This window comes from Diachasma alloeum, unplaced genomic scaffold, assembly GCF_001412515.2.
Source record: "Diachasma alloeum isolate Michigan unplaced genomic scaffold, Dall2.0 Dall_scaffold_00914, whole genome shotgun sequence".
Taxonomy (NCBI): Eukaryota; Metazoa; Arthropoda; class Insecta; order Hymenoptera; family Braconidae; genus Diachasma; species Diachasma alloeum.
In genome coordinates this window covers 214,795-236,183 of record NW_021681032.1, presented here as the reverse complement: position 1 = coordinate 236,183, position 21,389 = coordinate 214,795, and the positions used below count along the sequence as shown (strand labels likewise).

General features: G+C 39.1%; 2 protein-coding genes across 3 annotated transcripts in view; one reads left to right on the top strand and one right to left on the bottom strand.

Moving 5' to 3' along the window:
• Positions 1–796: 796 nt before the first annotated feature.
• LOC107045344 (RIMS-binding protein 2) lies at positions 797–20,864 on the bottom strand. Of its 2 annotated transcripts, XM_015267600.1 has the most exons (17): positions 20,501–20,864; positions 16,579–16,710; positions 15,188–15,513; positions 14,659–14,827; positions 14,112–14,576; positions 13,526–13,838; positions 12,800–13,377; positions 12,272–12,398; positions 11,475–11,659; positions 10,566–10,970; positions 9,457–9,949; positions 8,848–9,066; positions 8,569–8,768; positions 8,034–8,282; positions 7,475–7,730; positions 5,442–5,680; positions 797–3,542 (listed from the first exon to the last, which is right to left on the bottom strand). In XM_015267600.1, exons 2-17 carry the CDS (start codon positions 16,609–16,611, stop codon positions 3,054–3,056), a joined length of 4,746 nt encoding a protein of 1,581 aa, XP_015123086.1. In that variant the 5' UTR covers positions 16,612–16,710; positions 20,501–20,864; the 3' UTR covers positions 797–3,053. The 2 variants fall into 2 exon arrangements, with proteins under 2 accessions (XP_015123086.1, XP_015123087.1); XM_015267601.2 differs by lacking the exon at positions 5,442–5,680 and having other exon boundaries at positions 3,425–3,542.
• Positions 19,819–21,389, top strand: part of LOC107045345 (alpha-tocopherol transfer protein) — a 9,017-nt gene continuing 7,446 nt past the window's right edge. The window contains exon 1 of the mRNA XM_015267604.1: positions 19,819–19,850. The gene's annotated coding sequence lies outside the window, so the exon portion shown is untranslated. The remainder of the gene's footprint in view (positions 19,851–21,389) is intronic.

Here is a 21,389-nt window from a genome sequence, read left to right as displayed (position 1 = left end):
AAGCTGACTGTGCTAAATTAAAGAACTGAGTGTTGAATATGTGAAGTGGTGAATGCTTGCAGAGATCGGCAAATGAATGATATCCATTATTCGTTTTGTGTTTCTGTGATTACAAATTGAGTTGTGAAATCCATTTTTCATTAGCCAATAGGTGATCAATGAAGAAAATTCAATTCCGATTACTTTTGTAATCGATGAGGGAAAGATATTCATTATTCATTCAAATTATTTCCATTTCCTGACATTTGCCTTATATATTCGTGTGGCTTATATTTTCCAATTTATCGAATGGAGAATGAAATTATTTCAGATTTCATTAGTGATTGTCATTGTGATGAAAAATATCTAATTATAATTACCGATCGATTACCAAACTCGAAATTTTAACATAATCACTACTGATACTCCAATGAAATAACTGAAATGATCAATCACTCATTTACGATGTAATGAAAAACAGTTCCCTCTTATCGCTCATTAATAAAATAATAGGTATTTTCAGCAAACATGTTGTTAACAATAATATCATTGCCGATCTCTGAGTGCTTGAAGAAATTTCAAGAATTACGTTGCACTCAGTGTTTGAAAAAACTCAAAAAAGCGGTGGACTCATGTGACATAAATTATCTATAAACAAAACAGCTCAGTAAATAATTTTTCCGAGGATGATAGGTTTGAGTGAACCGTCCCAAGACGAAATGCCGATTGCCCTACACGAGAAAATCTTCCCCAGTTCCTCACAATCATAATTTCTCTCCACTACTCAATAATTCAAAACGTCACCAACAACACAGCGTTGATTTTACTCATTTTATTTCCCTCCATGTATCCATGTATCCTGAAATTTTACAGTAAATGAAACAGGGCGATAACTTCATCAAATGCAAGATAATGAATTGTCAAGAGCCGGTTACAGTCGAGATTTGCGATTGAATCAATCCACTACCTAAACTCTCCATTCCATTGTAAAAATCAAAACACTATCCTCTATCAATCGCATTAGAATTTCATAAAATTTCTTTCTAAACTTTAGTTAGACTCAAAAAATCGACAGAATGAGTTGGATTCGAGTAGAATATTAATATATTTTTCATCGCTCTCACTCATATCTGTACACGCTCAATCAATCATATACTCATTCATATAGGAATTAATCAATCAATGAATTATTCTGCCTTTTAAATGTCCTCACATATTTTCATTAAACAATTTTCTAATGCATAATTTTTTCATATTCATATACTCTGATTCTCTGGCGAAAGAAAAATAAAGGTCGGATTATACTTTGTACAAAATACGATTACAAGTAGCGTTGTAACAACAATTTGCAATAGTTAAATATAATATGTATATTATGTATATTTTGTTATTTATAATATGTATAATTTTTCTTTTCCATCTTTATTTATAACTTCATCATTCTTTTTATCTATTTATTTCATTAATAATGCATGTGACGCATGTGTAATCGAGCTTGAACGATCGTTTTCGTCGTTACGCATAGCCTTCCCACGATATTTCAACGTAAATTAGACATTCTCCCTAGATCAACAAAATGTAAAACTCCATCAACACTTCATCAACTCCCTCTATCAAATTCTATCGAAATACACGTCAACAAAAACGAAACGGATCGCAGCAGTCACAAACAAATGCGATGAATTCTAGATTTTTATTTCTGTCGAAAGGGGGATAACAAACGAAATGATTGACAGTAATGAAAAGGGATCTAGGCGACTCAACGCTCGCCACCACCTTAATTAATTCATCTATAATTTCTCTCCTATCCCCCGGTATTATTCTCGATAAAAGAAGGGGACAGACTCGATAAATAGGGAAAATAATGGTAGAGATCACCCGATAAATGATTGATTACAGTATTATCATTAGTAAGATATGATTATTGTTTGTGTGGGGGTGAGGCATCTCAAGGCACGCCCGCCTCCCGTTCATTCTTTTCTACTCAATATTTCATCATTTTGGTAATACTTTTTTTTGTTTATTACTTCATCTCCATTGATAATCGATAAAACACGACGAGGTGGCAGCTTCGGGCACCTCACAACATCAGAGTCCAAACCCTTGACTCTTGTGCGCGGTTAATTATTATTTTTTATTCATTCTCTATTATATTATCAATCATCGATTGTTAAGACATTATCAATCAGTCGAGAATCGAGGGAGCGCGGAAGAGCACGAGGTGAATAGTTTGAGAGAGTAAGGATTTCATTAAGTAATTGAAATAAATTATATACTTGAGCCAACCACGCACCAAGCAATTTCATGGAATAATCTAGGGAATTGAATAAAATATTCTATAGAATATATATAACATAATATAACACAATATAATATGATAGATTATATTTTATAGAAAGTTCATTAGAATTCCCCAGCGAGTTGGCCAGTTTTTTCCCTAAAATTTTTCCCTACGTGACTCTCCGCGTGCTGCCTTGTGGTCCCTCGACCTTGAGCATTTCCCTCAGCGTTCATCTAGCTTGATTAACCCTCAGATACGCGGGGCGAAAGAATAATCGAGTTGAAGTGTCCTCCAATCATCCCTCATTATAAAGTTTCGAGTGTTCAATAATAAATTCGTCATTCAAGTGGTTTAACGCAGTCACTTTTTTCCGTTAAGTGCCAAATTAGCTCGATGAATGTCGGACAAAATACTGAATTACATTGCACCACTTGAATCAAGCACTCTTGGTATTACAACGAAGTACATCAAACCCCCCAACATTTCAATTGATTACATCTTAATCCAGGCGGCAGCAAGAGCAACAGCAGCTTTAATCGATTACATATAACTTACATATCGTAGCCTCTCGATCATTCTCACTAACTGACGTTACATTGTCTTCATAACCGAGCAATTAAACTCATAAAGTAGAAAAATCACCTCAATAATTAGACCCAATCTACTTGAACATTATTCGAAATACTTATGGTCTGCAATGTTATTATTTTCGATGAAATGAATTTATTATTTGTCACGAGACTGTGGTAATTACCAGTCTTAAGACCATTAAAACAATGGCTGTAACATTGGCTCACTTGCCTAATCCAAATTTCATGAATATGAGCTCTTTACCTTTTGACAGTATATCACCACCAGCACTGGCACCAGCCATTTCAGTGAATTTTTGCATTAAATTTGGACCAGCTGTCGATTGCTGCTGTTGCTGCTGCTGCTGTTGCTGCTGTTGGCTCTGATCTGGCGGTTTTTGGGCGGTCGGAATGACCGCCGGTATTCCACGCAGTGGTTTACTAGTCTGGGCCATGGGTCCACCCTGGTTGGGACCGTACTGGCCCTGCTGTTGGGACTGTTGGGAGAAATTCTGCTGGTAACCCGGGGCCTGCTGCTGATAGCCCATATTCTGCTGGTAGCCCTGTTGATTCTGCTGCTGCTGCTGGTGCTGGGGATTTTGCTGGCTCATGCTCTGCTGGTAGTCCTGGGGATTCTGGAACTGCTGGGGACCACCCTGGAGGCCACCCGACATGTTAGTAACGCCCCGATTGCCCGCGCCTCTCCCCCTCCCCTGCAATTTTTCGGTCAATTTTTTAGGGCTTCTCCTGGGAGAAGTCGGCAGACTACGATTTATAACTCCTAAGTTCTCGGTATTGTTTATTCATTATTTGCAGTTGCTAGGTGGTTTACGGTAGGATGTCGGATCGACATCGTGTGTGAGTGTGTAAGTGACTCGGTGAACATTCAAGCGATCTTTGTGTTATTTTTTTGCTTTGATCTGTTCGCTGGGCGTTGCCATCGTGTTGGGGAGGCATTTGCTGGGGTTTTGAAGATTTGGAAACATATTATGCAAATACAAAAAGGGGTGAGTTTTGCCAAGCGGTGTGGAGTGCGGCATGCCGTGCAACTTCGTCTCTCTTTCGGGAGTGAATATTCATTTTTATTTTTATTTTCAGGGTTTTTTTGGGGAACTGGGGAGGGGGTTTCAGGGGGGAGGTTGAAGAGAGGTGGGGGAATCGAGGAGAATTTCTCGGTTTGACTGGAATGGTCACATTAGAAACAAATTTCTGAAGTTATAGTTGTTACTCGAATCGAGAGGCTAGACATGGGCGGAATATTCCGAAGATGGGGGAATCCCCATTCATATTCCTATTCCGCGCACATTCCAATGTTCTACGAATATGTGGAACTGCAAAAAGAGGGTATTCTTCTTGAGATATTAATCCGGAATATTCCGATGTCGATGAAAAATTCCGTTCGGTGAGTAAATTCAATGGAAACATTTGAGAGAATTTAATAGAGAAAGCGTTGGGCTTTTCCATCAAATTTTTCATAAAACCTGACATATTCAGAGACTTGGATTGCATTTTCCTGAAATGCAACCGAATACTCCCAGAGAAATTGAATATTCATAGTCAATACCCCAAGAAAACCGAAGTCTCTTCGCAATTCTATTTTCACAGATGAGATTCTAGGCTTTCTCTGAAGAAATAAGAACTGCATGGGGAAAATTTCATTCATCGAGTTGTACGATATTCAATCCCCACAAAACATTCAACGGATTTATGAAACCCCTGTAATTTCTAAACAACAATCCAATAGGGATATTCATCTCCCCGGACAATTCCCCACCGGGCACTCAAGCCGTAAATTTTTCAAAATGAGAAATTCCCCTCGCATTCGCCCATAATAACAATTTTTCAATCGTCGTTCGCTGTTTACAAGTTGGTCGGATTAATTAATAACCACAAGCCTCGTTGACATTCATAGCAGCGCGATGAAGAAGAGCACGAGGTAAGCGATTTATTGCGAAATGACAGAAAAGAATGGTCGGACAGTTGGATGGAATGATAATAAATATCAAGCATTCTCCCTCCGCTCCCACTAACCCATTAATTACAAGCTAAATAATTATCCTTAATTACAGGATGAAATAATTTCACGGACGAGAAACTTGAAGAGAAAGGAATTTTGCTGATTTAAACCTTCCTGTAGAATTTATTCTGTTCAAATTATTTTATAGAAATTCCAAAAATTTCAAAAAAGATTGAAAATGATAAAAAAATTATGAAATTTCAAATTTCGCTGAAAATTCAATGAAAGTCCAAAATGGTTAGATGCAACAACACAAGAATTCCCCAAATTGATGGAATTTTCAACCCAAACATGAATATTCAGTACACAATAACACTGAATTTTCCATTTCTCGATTTCAATAAATTTTTATAGAGTAAAATTTACAGTTTCATTGATTTTCTCATAAAATAAGGAGTTCTCAATGGTAAAATTTCCTGAAATTCTGTCGCTTGACAAAATTTTGTAAGAAATGTATTGAAAATTTTCGTGGGAAATTGCAAATGAGCGATAAATCCTGTCATTCCATTCAACAATCCCCAGAGATATCGAAAATAAATAGATTGAGCAGTGGGAAATGGGGTGGGTTTTCCAAGGTCTCAGTGGACATACTCACCTGCTGTTGAAGGTGGGGTGGTACACTACCCTGCTGATGGGCACTGTGAGGCCCCATAGCACCTGTACCCAGACCACCGTGCTGATTAGACGTTGTAACAGTGGTGTAGCTGTGGTGATTCGCTTGTTGGTAGGCTAGATGCGGTGGATTGTTTTGTTGTAGTTGGTTTTGTTGTTGTGGTTGTTGTTGTCTAGAGTCTAAGTGACAGACAGGGACAGACACAGGCACAATGCAGGCATCTAGCAACAGAGAAGAGAACAGAACCGTGTTGTCATTCATGGCTCATTTTTGTTTCTTTCATCTTTTCAATAATTCATTTCTACTTCACTCGTTTCACTCATCAATTAACTGCAAAAAAATCCTGACAAGTCCTTTCGAATAGTTCCCCATGGTCCATTCAAAATGACTTGTCTATCATTTTATTCTATTCTACTTTATTTCTCTAATTATCTCGACATCACATCACGTGTCGTTCGCAAGAGTCAAACGAGTAAATATTCTCATCCTCAAAGTAATCGTACGAGACTTGATACAATTATGGAGATTAGATTAGTTTATCAATTTCACAGAGACCAGATGAAGCCAAATCCTTTGATTTTTCAACTGATAAATCATGAAAATAGAAAGACGAAAAATATAATTTCGTCTCATGTCAATTAAAATTTAAAAACACTAATCATCAGTGAAATGGACAGGAAAATCTTTAAATGGCCAGCATGACAACACGACACGAACGACAATCATGTGACACGACGACCATCGACCAGTTCAGGCACACAGAGAGAAAGATATGATAAATATATCACGTAATCACAATTCAATGAAATCATCTTGATACATTGGTTTATCTGTTTTTATCATATAAAAATGCAGCAACACGATCGCAGATAATAGTGGATCCTCGAAAGAAAAATATAGATGAAAAAAAAAATTCAAATATATCGATATAATTTTTTGTACAGAGAATACAGTAGAGAGACAGATAATATGAATAGAGAGGTATATAACGAGTCAGAAAATGCTCGAAGATAGATAGACATAAAAAACATACATACATATCAATGTTTCAATGATATATATGCATTCATAATTAATGATTAGTAAAATACACTCAAAGCAGCGTGGAGTTTATTGCATTTTGTCGTGTGTTATCTTTTTTCAAGTGTTTGAATAACTTTTTTGCCTATGTTACATGTTTTTGTTCAGGTGTTAATTTTATTAATTATTCCTTGCTTGATTTATTTCTTGCCAAACATATAGGTGATTTAACAGTGAATCTGAAAACAGTGTAGCTACAATGCGACGATTGCACGTATGAAAATTTTTATAGAATAACGTTGCGAATTCGGTATAAAATTCCATTGGATTTCTATTGAAGTTTTTATTAGTTTTTGGCCGATTCTATTGAAAAATTCTGGCGTTCATCTGCCCATTTTTTTCAATAGCAATGGTCAATGGAACATATTCACATTTTTTTGTTTGCTTTCTTTTAAAGAGAAGAGAAAAATGTAGAGTGGAAAAAACTTGGAAATGCCTGTCGAGGAATTTCTATAGAAAATGTCTCAATAAAAAAAGCTCCATAGAAAGCTGAAATCATACCGAATTTCCTACTAAAAAAAACATCAAAAACTAATAGAAGTGCAATAGAAATCCAATAAAATTTTCTATAGAATTCGCTGGTTTCTCCTATGAAATTTTTTCGTGCGTGCCACGATGACCAAACAATTATAATAAATATTCATTGGTAGCAGAATTATTTCATCAATTGCTCCAGGAATTATCTTCCAGCCTGTCGTCTTGGCACATCGAGTCTCGTGTCTTGTGTCGCTCTGCTGTAGGATTTTTCATTAAATGGGGGTTTTATTTCTCGCTCGAACCATCGTGAATCATTCCATATTCTCATTTGATGGTTGATAAAAGGGGCAGACAAATTCGAATTGACACAGGCGATGGAAAAAAGTCTTAAATGTACTCCAGAGACATTAGCTTGGATGTCATCCGGGTGTTGGAATTAATCATGAATATCTCTTTACCTTTGCTACGTCGATGTCCAGGTGTTGGGGGTTCTCGGGGCGGTGGAGGAGGACCCCGTGCCCCAGGTCCCTGGCCTCCACCAGGAGGCTTCCATCCTGGTTTAGTTGGTTGGCCTTTACTTGGGCCAGCCTCTGTCACAAAATTACTTGGTACCAGTCCACGTACACCGTCCAATTCCCCCATGTAAAATCCATCGTCATCCATGTCACCGTAAATGTATATTTCGTTGCCCGTTTGAAAACGTAATTCCACTGCCTGGGAAATTGATTGAAATCGTTAATTAATTAAACGAATTTCATAATTCAATGTTTTAGTCGATTGAGTTATTGCATAATTTTTTGCTATTGAATTAAATCATCGAGGAGGTACAGACAATATTCATTATGACGTCTCAATGCAGACCTTTTTAATCACCTATGAATAATCTACTATTCATTATTTATCGAAATAAAAAAAGTCGTATCTATAATTTTTCACTCAGTTATGCTCACTGTTAAAAGAAATGCACTCTAAACCCCAATTATTCAATTATCTTTAGTGATTTGAGGAGAAAGTTACCTCTGCATCAACATTTGGCGAAACAACTTGTGGATCGTAGTCGTACAGAGCAATCATTTTCTTAACCGGCATATTCGTGTATATATCGCCCCACCGGTCCCCCTGGCCTCTCCTCCCCTGGCCCTGCACCTGTCCCTGAGACCCAGCCGGTGGATTCTTCACTTCCTCAACCATATTATGAGGCACGTAGCCCTGTCTGCCGCGACATTCCCCCCAATAGAATCCGTCATCGTCCTTTTCACCCCAGACCTTGAGTACAAATTCATAAGAGACATTCCGACATGTCATCATCAGTCATATATGGAACATTCTACAGGTGCAAAAGAATTTCATGGAAAAAATCAATAAATATTGTTTTTTTTGTGCAACTTATTCTAAGAAATTATTGAAGTTGCCACCTTTTCGCGAAAGAGTGTTTTTCACATTTGCTTTCCTAGCGTAAAAATAGAATCCTTAAAATTCATTCTCGACAAAGAAAATCTTTTTTACTCCACAAAACTCTGCAAAAATGAACTTCACTAAAATCCCTCATTACCTTGATAGTGTCGCCCTCAGAGAATGGTAATTCGATGTCACATGCATCTGGATTCGGCGACATCGTCGTTGGATCGTAATCGAAGAGAGCTATGAACCATCTCACCCTTTTGTTCATTTGTTGGGGGCCAGGATGATGTGGATTACCTGGCCCCTGATTTCTTGCGCCCCTGTAACCTGGTCCTCTACCCCGTTGAGCTCCTGCATTTTGATTAATTCAGTTTACTAATGAGTGGACGAATTTCTGAATGGGTTGGCAATGTTGAATTGGGATTGTTACCTTGGTGGTCAGGACCGTAATAAGGCTCTTGTCCCCTAACTCCAACCATTCCCCCCCTCCCCCTGTGTGTCCCAGGTGGTCCTTGAGGGCCGCCAGGCTGCGGCCCATATCTGTGATGGCCTGGATGATGCTGTTGAGTCATTCCCCTTCTCCTTGTTGGATCATCCTCTTCACTGTAATTTCCTTCACTAGCCGAGTCTTTCGTTATTTCTGGAATTCCTGGAGGAGGATGAACAGGTGGATTGTATGTTTTTGGTTCTTGAAGGGTAATATTTTGAAATCACGCATGGGAGACGTCAATAGATGTTGATATTTTTTCATAATTCTGTTGGGATTTTTTTTACAAGAATTCTTTTATAGGAATTTTCTAACGTTTTTTTCATTGAAATTTGTCTTAGTGATTTCTTTTAGGAAAATGCATACAACGTTCTAGGATCAGTGAGATCCGCATGCTGACGTAAATCAAATTTTTCTCCAATAACTTATAGCTTCACGTATGAAAATATTTAATAGGTGAACTAGCTCTTTTTCTGAGAAATTCCATATAATTTTACCCATTAAATGTGTTCAAACGTGAATGTGCCCCACAATTAATCATTTCAATCTCACCCATTTGCGATAAACTCTGCCCCGGATAAATCTCCTTATCAGAAAGGTTCTCATCAGTCTCAATAATAATTTGTCCATGGGCATCAACCCTAGGTGGTCCATGTCGTCTCATGTGCGATGGCATAGGTGCACTGGGATATCTCTGGCCAGTGCCCACCATCCTGTGATGATCCTGCATCATTCCCTGCTGCAACTGTCCCTGATCCATGTGGCCATGCACCATAGTACCACCCCGCAAAACATTGCACGGTATAGCTGTTGCACAACTGTCGCCAGACTGGCTCTCACGACTCTTAGTTCTCACAGTTATAGCTTTTGGATTTAAGCCCATTAATTTGTGAATGTCAACGAGTGCGTGATCACCAGTTGGACTGTCAACGTCTGTGACCTTCTTGCCGTCCGCGTAAACCGCGTAACCGGTGACGGCCGAACCGTTTAGGGCAACAGGCTGCCAGGTCACTAGCAAAGTGCCGTCCTGCGGTCCAGCCTCCACCTATATTCGGATATCAAGGATTTATCATTTTATTATTTATTTCGTTTTTCATTCGGTTTAAGGAGATCCGACAGAAATTTTTATTGGAAATGAATGATTCAATTAATTAACTAATTTTTTAATTCATGAATTTTACAATTATGCAGTGAAGTGGTATGACAGAATAAGTCAAGTTAATTTGAAGTTGATTAATTAATTCAATTAAATTTCTTTCGAATTTTAGCATTGCGTTTCAGTGTCTTTTATTTTGAACTAATGAAGTGACAAAAAGTAGTTTTTCTCTGAATTATTTTCTGTAAAAAGATATTCATTGAAAAACATACGGTAAAGCTGTATGATTTTTACTAAAATTGGTGCAAAGAATAACTAGAATTAATTATAAGACTCATTCCATTTCTTTTCACTGCCTAATTAAAAAAAATTGCATAGTGACGATAAAATCAGCGAGTGAATGATGAAAATAGAATCTCCTTAAAATTAGCATCTACCATCTACAATGAACCTTTGGACATTTATCCACTTTGCACTCGAGGAATTAACATTTGACAAAAGCATTACATTCTACTTAATCAATGAAATGATCAACTACTGAAAGTGATAAGGAATATTTCTTGACCTGGATATCAACGGGAGGATCCGGTAGACCCTTCTGCAAGGTCTTAAAATGTACGTGGCAGGCAAGATTATTGTTTAACTGAGTGCTTTGGTCCTCGAAGTGTGTTGCACGTAGATTCTTGGCTTTAACGGTGACACGATAAATCGTTGATGGTGCTAGGCCTGTTATTGTGTGACGATAAACGCCTGGTTTTACTGTTCTAACTTCGACATTGTTGACACACACAACGTGCTGATGATTGCTGTTGCTTGGAAGCCACGATATAACTGCACTTGTGGCAGTTACGTTTGATGCTTTGACTGCTGTTGGGCCTATTGCAACGTCTTTGCCGATTACCATTGTACAGGCTGCATCGCGAGATGTTCGTCTTGAGTGGGTCACTGAACGAACACTTATTCTGTGTGGCTGGAATTAATATATTCATCGGACGATGGAATTGTCAACGCGTAGGATCGTATGAAACGATTATGGATTATTACGATGAAAAAATTTAATTTAAAAAACGCTTTCTTCGAGAAATTCTATTGCAGCTTTGATGGAATTTTATTGAATAATTCTATTGGCTTTTTGTGTCAATCGTACTGAAGATTATGCAACTTAATGCGTCATTTTTTGAGAGAAAAAGATGTGATGGGAAAATGTCAATAGATGTTGATTTTTCTGTGGAAATTCTTGGGCGTGAATTTTACAAGTTTTTCTCGAAGATATGGAAGAGGCAACATCTATAGACTCTTTTGTATGAGCTGCGACAAAAAATTTGGAACTTCATAAAGTTTTTATTGAAATTTCATCATTATTTCTTCTCCAAATAGAATTCAATCTTGTTCTCCTGAAAATGACTACAAAACCGACCATGAAATTTCAATTTTTCATTTTATTCATCAATTTTCAAATACGAAAATTACTAACCCGAGTAGAATCAACCCCTTCCACCAACGCTCGTGTTCTCTCAGTAGCCTTAACCGTCACCTTCAACACCCCATCAACGTAGACATGATAAGACTCAAGCTGATGTGAATTCTCAGGTGCTGTCCAGTTGATGAGAACACTCTTGTTGAGTTGACGCTCGAGGGTGAGATGCTGAGGCGCCGGTACTAGGTCCGAAAACAGGTAGACTTCTTCAGGAGGAAAAAGACAAGACAAAGCCTAGCTGTAGCTAGATAACTTTATCTAATCTACCCACTAAAGCGAGCGCCTACGAGCCATCGAACAACTCAACACACGAGTGAATAATTACGAAGTCAACAATTTATTGCTCTTCGAGGATCTGCAGTGGATCCATTCGTCTGCTGTGAAGGAAATGTGAGAGCAAAACGAAAGAACAAAGCAACAACGAGGATAACATGCCCTTGTGCTGGTTCATGATGTGCTGGAGACCCTCGGAGCGAGGGATTCATTGGAAATCATCTTAAATCTCCAACAATCATCTCTTCTATCATTTTTAAGACCATTAATTACTCTGAAAACGTGCAATTCACTGTTAAACGTCGAACACAAACCACAGAATTTCAACAACTATTTCGTGCCATCTGTACTAATGGTAGTGAAGAAAATGATGGACAATTTTTTCCAGAATTCATTAACAAAATCGTCCAAAGGGGCTCATCCAAATGGTTTATGTCCGACAACATATTTCCCAAGTACTCTTTTTTCAAAATTAATTTTAGTCATCCATTTCTGCTGATGCAACTTCGAGTTAGACCAACCTGGTGGTTCCTGCTCGTCCTCATCAGCGATGTTGTCCAACTCTGCATAGGCTGACAACTCGGCGTGGCGATTTCTATTGCCCTCCTCAAGTGCAGCTAGTTCCAGATCGATATCTTGGAGGTAGCACTGGAAATTGATTGAGTGTTAATAGAATTTCGAACGGAAGTTGGGAGTAAAGTGCTAATTTTGAAATTATCTCGGGAGGGACTTATTGGAGAATTAATTTTGATGTTTTTGCTTTTTTCTCAGTTATTTTCATTAATAACTGGTTCTCACTAAGTGAATTTATCGTTGAAGGAGACGTAAAAGTGAGATGTGCAATTGCATTTTTAGGTTCATCGTTGGGGAAGAGAAAAATTTTTCGAAGTATTGAAGAAAGTGAATAATTAAATGAATGAATATAGAATTTCTATAGAAATAGCTAATGTATGAAGTAGTTTCTATTGGACATTTTCGAAGTCAAATAGAAATTTCTATGGAATTTTCGTGTGATTTCGTGAGAATTCAAATGTGTACTCAAGTCTCACTTGTGGAATATTCGTTGAGGCAGCATCATCCACGTCCCTCAGTCCCAGTACAGCCTGATGAAACTCAAGAAGATCATCACCAACGAGTTTCTGCACGAAATTAGCTGGAACGAGTCCCCTGCGGCCGTCAAGTGTCTCAGCATCTAGGATGCCATCCTCATCGGGCTGTCCCCACACCAATAAATAATCTCCGCCCTGCACCGGCAACTCAGCCTCTGGATTTTCATTCGGTGAGTGTTGAAAGGGCTCGTAACTGAACCTCGCGATATACACATAGCATCTCCCCTTGCCAGGAATATCCAGCATATCCACTTGGCCCTCTGGCAAGATTGTTTCATTAGTGAGACGATCCAGGGGATTTGTGAGGATGCCAGTGGGTACTTTTGGCATTTGTCTGGGACCGAGAAAGTGGTGGCCTGGGGTTGGTGTTGCTGTTGGTGAACTCGCGCGGAGACTCTGTTGAATCTGCTGGATTATTGCCTGTTGATGGAGTTGATTCGCTTGTGACTGGGCTGATAGCTGTTGCATTGCGTGGAGGGGGTCACCCATCGCTTGGAGCAGACCGCTTGATGATGAACCTGATGGATCGTTAATTGAAGAGGAAAGTAAGGAAAAATCAATCAGGAATGTTCAGTCAAAAATTCTACAGAAGTTTTTGTTTTTCATATTAATAATTAATTATTTTCTCTGATATTTTCTATTAATGAAGATTATAATTAATTTCACCTGAACTGACGCCAGACGTGCCAAAAGCATTGGTCCCCACTGTTGAATACGTCGATGGAGTGGTTGAAAATGTGCTTTGTACACTCGAATAGGGAAGCACAGTTTGGGGTGCACTGGTTAGCACACCGAGTGCCGTATGGTATGATGATGATGAATATGATGGCAATGAGGCTAGAGTCGTTTGCGGGAGATTCGTCTGAGTCGCCGTGTAGTTGTGATGACCCAGTTGATGAGCTGTAGCATAACTGCTCACTCCTGATGTGAATGTACCGTTTGGATGGGATGTCAGGGATAAATTTGGATAATTCGTACTCTGAAAAGGGAATGAATACTATAAATAAGTAATGAAACGTGTCAATTTAATCTTTTATATGTTTTCAAACATTAAATTATTTCGATGGCAAAAGATTTTTTAAGAATTTGGATGATTCGTTCTCTCCAAAAGAATGAAAATTATAAATAAGTCCTAAAACGCGACAGTTTGACCTGTTTTGCATTAAAAAGCGTAAAATAATCTCGACAACGAATGATTTTCCAAAAGCAAGTTAAAAATTTCGTCGATGATACAGTTCTATGGAGTATTCACCTGACTACCATTGAGTTGATAATTCTGTCCAGTCTGGCCCGTTTGACTGTAATGCGGAATGACAGTTTGACTACCTGAACCAAGGTACGAGCTAGATGAAGGCAATTGTTGCCCCTGCTGAGGCTGCGTTGAAGCCTGCAGAGGTTGTTGATACGTTTGCGTATGTGGATAACTCTCCTGGTACTGATTGCCAGTGAAATGGCTGTGCGTTTGTTTCGGTTGAGACTGGCTCTGTTGCGAGGGTAATGTACCCTGCGAGTGAGAGCTTGGCAGATCAACGTGAGGCTGATGACCGTGGGAGTGTTGATACTGCTGGAGTTTTTGCTGAAAAGCTGGCTGAGATTGGCTCGTTGATAATGATGGAGCTGGGGGGATTGGCTCGTTGTAGTGATATGGTGGGCCATTTGGTGTTAATGGTGGACATCCCGGCATCAGGGGGGTCTGGGGCATTGGTGAGCCTACGTACTGGTGGGATCATCAACGATTCAGATTGGTCAGACAACGGGGAAATCGGAATGGATGATGCTGAGGAGGTTTTCATGCTTACGTAACCGGTTTGAGATGACATTCCTAGGTTCAAGGCGTGCGGATGTGGCGGATGCTGATGACTCAAATTCGAGAGGTTCTCTGCACTTGACCTGAGGATTCCCGTCGCCGATGGCTGCTGAGTCGTCACTGTACCTCTCGCATGGTCCAGCTCATGCAGAATCCTACCACTGATAATTTCAAGCAGATATTCGGAACATCGTTCTCAATATTTTAGTCGGAAATACATGTGTTTCATCGATTGAGAGTTTCAATTATTTAATTAGAGCATCCATAAGTAATTATATTTGAAATTCCCGGGTCGTTAATTAAACGATAATTATAATATCATCTCATTAACCATTGAGATGATGATGAAAAATGAATTCCAGTACATTATCAATTACAAAAGTAATCACAAATAATTTTTTTGCGTTGATCATTGTTAGGATAGTAGAAGAATGAATAATAAATATTATTCGTTAGCCGATCTCTGATCTCAAATTGGAGGTCAATTTCCGAAAGAATAGTGAAATGATGAACTAATTCACCTGCTGTCCTGCTCAATCTTCGCTATAATCCTGTCGATCTCTGATCCTGCTGGTGGCCAGGTAGTTCCAGTGACACTCGAGGTGTGTGGAGTACTACCTGGCCCACGACTCCTAGCTCTCTTCAGACTCGTCAACTCCAGGGACAATTCCTCGTGTCTCACCATCTGCAGCTCCGTTTTCTTCTCCAATTCTCGTATTTTAGATTGAAGTGCCTCCACCGATTCTGGCCCCTGGTATCTCCCTGCTATCTTATCCCGTAGCTGGTTCTGTGCCTCGGCGTGCTGACGCTCCAGGTCTGCTCGGCGAGCCTCCGTCTCGCGCATTTGCTGGTGGTGAGGAGTAAAGAAGAGATTTATTGAATGTCTGAATAAAAAAATCTTTATGTAATTGAAATGTTGATAAAATTTTTAAATGTCAACAGGTTTATTCTGTTTTTTACTAGAATTTTCTTTCAAGTAAAGTACAGGAAAATGAATGTGTTTTCTGCAAAATCCGCAAATCTTCAAAATTAATTAATTTAAAATGTTAATTCGTTTTTTCCGGAGGTTTTTCATATTTTTAAATTAATCCACTCGTTTCGGAGAAGAACGCGAACGAAATTATTCGTCGCAGCCAATATTTTCCCGCGAGAAAACCTGACAGTGCAGCTTTTTAATAAATCCGACATTTTGCTTCTGGGGTTTTTTTTTCAGTGATGGAAATTGTCTGCGTGGCATTAATAAGTGAAATTGGGTGGTGGGACAGAATCATTATGAGGGAAATATGCCTCTAGCGCAGAGTGGACGTTTTTCCATTTGTTTTTATGACTTTTTTTAGATTCCATGATTGTTTTTCCTAGTTCTAGATTAATTACGACACTTCGGTGATTGCTTTTCGAGGAAACAATTCAATAGAAAAAATCAATAGTTTTTCAACTTTTTATGGTACTAGTTTTATTAAAACAGAATTGGAAAAATTAGGACGAATTTCTAGTGAAAGCATTCTGTTGCAAATTTCTTTTGGGAAATTACAAAAATAATGAACCGAAATTAAACAGAAACATTATGCCGAGGGATTTCTATAGAAACTATTCTATTGATTTTCTTTCCATACATAATTTTTTTATCATAAATTTTTCCTGAGAAAATAAAAAAATTATTTTATAATTAATTTAATTAAGCCGAATAGGGAAACTCAAATAGAATCAGCGAAAAATTAATAGAATTTTATTGTCTATAAAATTTTCTGGAATTGGAAAAAAAAATTGAAAAATTCTATTAATTTTCCCACATTTTCTTTGAACATTTCTTCTGTTAAAGAACTACAAATTAATTTGATTGGAAAATTTTTCTCGCGAATATTTCTCTTCGGAATTATTTCGTACGTGTGAGCCCTGGGAATTGAATATTCACCTCCAGGATGGATTCCAACACTGTGTCCTGCATGATGGCGGTTCTCCCGGAGGTTGCGCCAACGACAGTCCCTGTACCCAGGTGATGAGTGGCCTGAGGTGCCGTGGACCCGCCACCTCCAACGCCACAGCACTGAAACACAAACTCTCCATGTCCGAAACGTCCAATTGCCACTGAATTAAAAAAAAATCCACAAAATACGCAGAAACATACGGAGCAACAGCTATTGATTAACATGCTACAATTTGATAGATGAAAAACAATTTCTACGAAGTGGATTTTCATCTTGATGAAAAAAGTTAATCGATATTTGATGACACACATCCGCCTGAGAGATGGAGAGAGAAATATTGAGGAAATATGTTGAGCCTACGACTACACTATCGCCTGGTGTACAGATTTTTCTCAGCGGTTTCTACATTCAGCGGTTGTTATTCATTTCTCTTCATTTCGATGTACTTTATCACTACGGATGAAACTAGGTTGGTGACCACTACTGGTCTTCTAGGTAATTAACCGAGAGGCATGGAGATTATTTAGTTCATGTGATATTATCTTAAATTGTTTTTTGGGGTGGAGGCGTGGAGCGAGATGAGGGAATTTCCCCTGTAATTTAGCTTCTTAGTTTCAGATTTTTTTAGATTAGATTTTAACGAGGAGAAGGTGGAGGCTTTAGAGAATTGTGAAGACCAAAATCCAAATTATTTTTTTAAGGGAGAATAACTAATTAACATGGCCTCATTCTGGAAAAAAAAGAAGTCTTCACGAAAATTTTTCTCTTTCCTTGAACTCCAAGAGACTCATCAAAATCTGTGGATACAATTTACCTGTTCTGCTTTAAGGTCAATTATATTTTACAATAATTTTTTAATAAATACCTCAGAATTAAATTAAGATAGAGAAATTATTAGAACAACTTTCCGAAAAATTTCGAGTAAAATTGACTTGTTTTTTTTTTAGACCAATTCAACCTTATGTTGAGTTCTTAATTAATGGCGAAATCGAAGCGAGATAACAGAATTTTGATTCATCTCCACAAAAACTCCCCCGTCTCTTTCGGATTTTTGTATGTTACGCTAAAATTGAAAACTTCTAAAATGAAATTTACTCATGCCGTTTCATCCCTCCACCAACAATTCTTTCTCTCGGTTTTAGATGATCTTGGGGGGCTGACCTTGTATACCTTGTAGGTATATGAAGTGCCGAACGACATATCGAACGGCTTGTCACCCCTCGGCCCGTGATGAGCGTTGTTCGCGGATTTTTAATATCAGACTGGGCTGAAAATAAATAATCAGAGAGGAAAAACTGGTTCGAGAGTCGCTGGTTTTCCCTAAGCAGTGGCGATGTTTCTGAATGGTTCATCAAAAGTTGATATGGAAAAATAAACCTTCATATTTTTTTCAATTTCAATTGGAGATGTCGAAACGAAAAAATGATAATTCACTTGACATTTTTCGTTCATCATCTCTTCAATTGTTAATATCTCCTGACCAAATGATGAAATTTAGTTGTTTCATATCTCATTCTAAAGCTCAAAAAACATCTTGAAAATGTAAAAAAAAAGGGAAATTCCAGTCAGACGTTATCGAGTTATCGACGATTGAAACTGCTCCATTTCGCGCGCTCTGCCCTCCCTAATTTCGATCTTACGAGGAAATGTCAAGAGATATTTTCCGCAGCTAATGAACTTTCCGACTAAATGTCTCCAAAACGTGTTCCCACATTTTTCGATCGTCCTATTACGCTTCACGAACGAATTCAAACGTACCGAGAGAAATATGAAATACGGGAAATGCGAGTAGATGTAGTGAAGAATGAAAGGGAAACAGAGTGTCGTGTCTGATTAACGCGGAGCTGTTACCACTGGGCCGCGCTCATCGAGTTCTCGTACTACTGAAACCATCCATCTCTGTAATTACAGTCACATGCATGACTGAGAATAAAGAAATAGAGGAGGACGGAGAGTACGGAATACTATGATGCACAATCGTCTTGTTTGTTCTCGTTTATTGTCATTCAGGGAAATAATTGCGGACTTGATTCATTTTATGTTATTGTGGGATTGTGGATTTATCAATGAGTAATTACATTTTTTTTTAGAGAATTACCCCTGAATTTTTGTTTCAAGAGTTTTAAGTAAAATTATTTTGAAAAATCGAATAAGTTTTGTAGAAATTTTGAAAAATAGAAAAACAAAATAATAATAATAATAATAATAAATAAGAATAGTTCATTTTGCTCCAGTTTTAATTCAGATAATTGAGGTAATTGTCTTCCCAAGGATTTTTACCGAAATCCTATGAAAAAATGGAATACATTTAATGGAAATTTCATACAAACATTGGAGTTTTCTACTAGAATTCTGATAATAAATCTCCAAAGATCAGTAAACGATTACTAAAATTCAGAGGTAAAAAACAAAAAATAATATAATAACTTATTTTATTTAGGATAAAAGAAAAGGGATTTTACTCCGGTTTATACGTAAATAAATTTCAAAAATCGTCGAAATTAACCTCTGAATATTCTATCCAACATTTTTTGGTAAAATTTTCATAAACAACGCAATAAATCCACTGGAAATTTCCGAAAAATATTGTAATCTTCAACCGCGACTCCGACAATAAATCCTGAAAGATCACTACCCGATTACAATTCCTCTCTCATTTCATTCCAAAAAACCACGTAACAATTCCCCCCATTGTCCTTGAATCACCCGCAAACATTCAACAAATTTCCACTTTGATCTTGAAAACAATTTTTCATACTTTTTAGGTTTCAATTCTCATCGTTTACCGTTGGTTTAAGAAAGGCTTCAACTGACGGATGTAAAGAAGACATTAGACAATTCAAAAGGATTGAAGTGGATTTTTTTCCACCACCAACTCTGTCCATCAAAAACCCCAGATCCAACGTTCTCCCATCCCCCGAATAATCTCTCCATTCACGTTACAATTTTTCAGGGCAAACGAGGGCGGGGGGGAGAGCAGAGAGATTTGACACACTTGGATTCCCGGAGGCCCTGAAGGGAATAATCGACTCGCCGTGATGGAGCGGCCCTTCAAGATTCCCTAAAAAATCAACTACCCGAGGAATGCAAAAACGATTGAGTTGAGGAAAAATAACTTGAAGATTCCCCTGACGAGGGAAAAGCCCCAGTTCTTGGTCGACCGGTGAAAATTAACCCAAAGCATTTGCACTAGAGTCTGAGACCAGTATCTATTTTAAGTTCAACTCCGGGAGAAGACTGAGGTCAAGACAAGCAAAAGGTAAATGCAAAAAGCCCTTGATTTAGTTCTCGAAAATATCCGCAATAAAATTTCATACAAATTTCGGGGATGAATGCAGTTGTTCTCCGGCATAAAGACACCCGAATAAATTATCAATTTGCCAAAGTACTGTCACTGAAGGGATGTTGAGGGTGAGAGGGATGAGACGATTAATCGGGTGAAGGCGAAACGAATTCTAGGTTGTCGGATCGTGGTGGCTCGTTCAATCGTCACGGCACTGCTTATTGATCCTCTACCACCAAAGATACGTTGAGTATACATATACGAACGTCTAGCCGGGCGTCACATACCACTTTGCGTGCCACCACCGGCCACAGCAAGTCGCCCAATGATAATTCTTCCCCCCGAGAAAAGGCCCGAATTAATTTGCGAATTAATTCACCCCCAAAAATTCAAAGCGCCGATAAATACCGAGGGGGGAACGGACAGTGGAGATCTCTCCGGCGGCCATGTCCCTTGACTTTCATCCCCATCTCAGCCCCAACAACTCCAAAATCCCCTCCCGATAAATTTCAAAAGCCCGCAGAATGCACTTTCCCCTTTCCCTCATTTCTTCGGGACAATTTCATTAGAACTAATTCGCCGGTACTTGAATGGAAATATAATTCTGAAAAATGGATGACACTCACGATGACAGAGTCGAAGGGATTGTGGCAGGCCAGGGCTGCTGCGTTGATGTCAAATTATAATCCGCTACAATGGTTGCTAAAAAAAATTGAAATCTCCTCCTTCGTATTTCCAGTACGAACAGGCCAAGTGGCACGAGCGAATGTCAAAATTAAGGAGATACCCTTCACCACGGAGTGCCCAGTAAAATAATCCACCAACACTTCACTGTTCTCGGGTATCCCTGGACACCTCTCACAGTAATTTCGCGCTCATGTTCGCGGATTTTCTCGCCTCGCTGTCGTTTTTTTTTCTCCCTTTTCCCGAGTCTCGCAGGGCACGGGCCGCGGAAAAAAAGGCAGGGCTGATGGAAACTCGTCGGGTGGCCTCTCTCACGGGTTTGTGTGACGTTCCGGAGCGCACGGTGTGTGTAGGAAACGCACCAGAGAGAGAGCTGACGGAGTTTCGTCGGCGGCGGGGGCGGGGGCAGCCGTCGGAGGAGGATGGAAAAACGAGTTGGACACGGGAGGAAAGGAAAAACGGTCCACGGACGACGGTAGATGGGAGAGTAACGCCGCGACACCTATGATTCAACCCTCTGAGCCCACCACCCAGTCGGCGCGTTTCCCTCCCTCACGCGCTGTGGGGATCCGTGAGGGGGTGCGCGTGCACTCGCGGTTTGCCTGCGCGGGGGAGGGGCGCGTCTCGGGAGGTGGTGGCAAACCGTGGAGGCCTCGTTCTAGCGGCCGCCGCCGGATATGGGTCACTCGTGGATCGATCAGTGGGAGCGCTCCCGGCACACACTGAGAAAACTACTTCTTTCATGAAAGACCAATCAATAGCAGGGCCTGTGGCAATCTCCGATAATTCGGAATTCTAGAGGGGGAGGGGGATTTTTTGGGGGAGGGGTTT